The sequence below is a fragment of the Procambarus clarkii genome, chromosome 1, assembly GCF_040958095.1.
Source record: "Procambarus clarkii isolate CNS0578487 chromosome 1, FALCON_Pclarkii_2.0, whole genome shotgun sequence".
NCBI lineage: Eukaryota > Metazoa > Arthropoda > Malacostraca > Decapoda > Cambaridae > Procambarus > Procambarus clarkii.
Genome location: NC_091150.1, coordinates 27,835,538 through 27,837,324, shown reverse-complemented (window position 1 = coordinate 27,837,324; position 1,787 = coordinate 27,835,538). Strand labels below are relative to the sequence as shown.

General features: G+C 69.4%; 1 protein-coding gene across 1 annotated transcript; it reads right to left on the bottom strand.

Moving 5' to 3' along the window:
- Window positions 1-365: 365 nt before the first annotated feature.
- Window positions 366-1,310, bottom strand: LOC123754782 (keratinocyte proline-rich protein-like). Its single transcript, XM_045737177.2, has one exon. The coding sequence runs from the start codon at window positions 1,308-1,310 to the stop codon at window positions 366-368; it is 945 nt and encodes a 314-aa protein (XP_045593133.2).
- Between the last annotated feature and the right edge of the window lie 477 nt (window positions 1,311-1,787).

The window sequence follows — 1,787 nt, the reverse complement described above, 5'->3', positions numbered from 1 at the left end:
GGGGGGCGCGAGGTCTGGGGGGCGCGAGGTCAGGGGGGCACGAGGTCAGGGGAGCACGAGGTCAGGGGGGCACGAGGTCAGGGGGGCACGAGGTCAGGGGGGCACGAGGTCAGGGGGGCACGAGGTCAGGGGGGCACGAGGTCAGGGGGGCACGAGGTCAGGGGGGCGCGAGGTCAGGGGGGCGCGAGGTCAGGGGGGCGCGAGGTCAGGGGGGCGCGAGGTCAGGGGGGCGCGAGGTCAGGGGGGCGCGAGGTCAGGGGGGCACGAGGTCAGGGGGGCACGAGGTCAGGGGGGCACGAGGTCAGGGGGGCACGAGGTCAGGGGGGCACGAGGTCAGGGGGGCACGAGGTCAGGGGGGCACGAGGTCAGGGGGGCACGAGGTCAGGGGGGCACGAGGCCGAGGTCGGTGCCGGGGGCACGAGGCCGAGGTCGGTGCCGGGGGCACGAGGCCGAGGTCGGTGCCGGGGGCACGAGGCCGAGGTCGGTGCCGGGGGCACGAGGCCGAGGTCGGTGCCGGGGGCACGAGGCCGAGGTCGGTGCCGGGGGCACGAGGCCGAGGTCGGTGCCGGGGGCACGAGGCCGAGGTCGGTGCCGGGGGCACGAGGCCGAGGTCGGTGCCGGGGGCACGAGGCCGAGGTCGGTGCCGGGGGCACGAGGCCGAGGTCGGTGCCGGGGGCACGAGGCCGAGGTCGGTGCCGGGGGCACGAGGCCGACGTCGGTGCCGGGGGCACGAGGCCGAGGTCGGTGCCGGGGGCACGAGGCCGAGGTCGGTGCCGGGGGCACGAGGCCGAGGTCGGTGCCGGGGGCACGAGGCCGAGGTCGGTGCCGGGGGCACGAGGCCGAGGTCGGTGCCGGGGGCACGAGGCCGAGGTCGGTGCCGGGGGCACGAGGCCGAGGTCGGTGCCGGGGGCACGAGGCCGAGGTCGGTGCCGGGGGCACGAGGCCGAGGTCGGTGCCGGGGGCACGAGGCCGAGGTCGGTGCCGGGGGCACGAGGCCGAGGTCGGTGCCGGGGGCACGAGGCCGAGGTCGGTACCGGGGGCACGAGGCCGAGGTCGGTGCCGGTGGCACGAGGCCGAGGTCGGTGCCGGTGGCACGAGACCGAGGCCAGTGCCGGTGGCACGAGACCGAGGCCAGTGCCGGGGGCACGAGGCCGAGGCCAGTGCCGGGGGCACGAGGCCGAGGCCAGTGCCGGGGGCACGAGGCCGAGGCCAGTGCCGGGGGCACGAGGCCGAGGCCAGTGCCGGGGGCACGAGGCCGAGGCCGGTACCAGGGGCACGAGACCGAACACTACAAAGCTCATAAGCCCCATTTAAATAACAATCCCAACTTCCGGTCATTAACGAGGCAATTAGTTGTGGTTGTCGGGGTGAGCGAAGCGTTGATTTATGGGATGGAGTTAATGATTAACGGGAGGGAAGCGTTAACGTAAAGGAAGCATTGCTTAACGGAAGGGAAACTTTGATTAACGGGGGGGAAACATTGACTAACGGGATGGAAGTGTAGATCAACGGAAAGGAGGCTGATTAACGGAATGGAAGAATTAACGGGAGGAAATCATTGATTAACGAGAAGAAAGCATTACCAGATGGAATGCATTGATTAACGAGAGGGAAAGTAGTGAGCAACACCACCCACCACACACAACAAACACCACTCACCACACACAACACCACACACAACAAACACCACTCACCACACACAACACCACACACAACAAACACCACTCACCACACAACAAACACCACTCACCACACACAACACCACTCACCACACACAACAAATACCA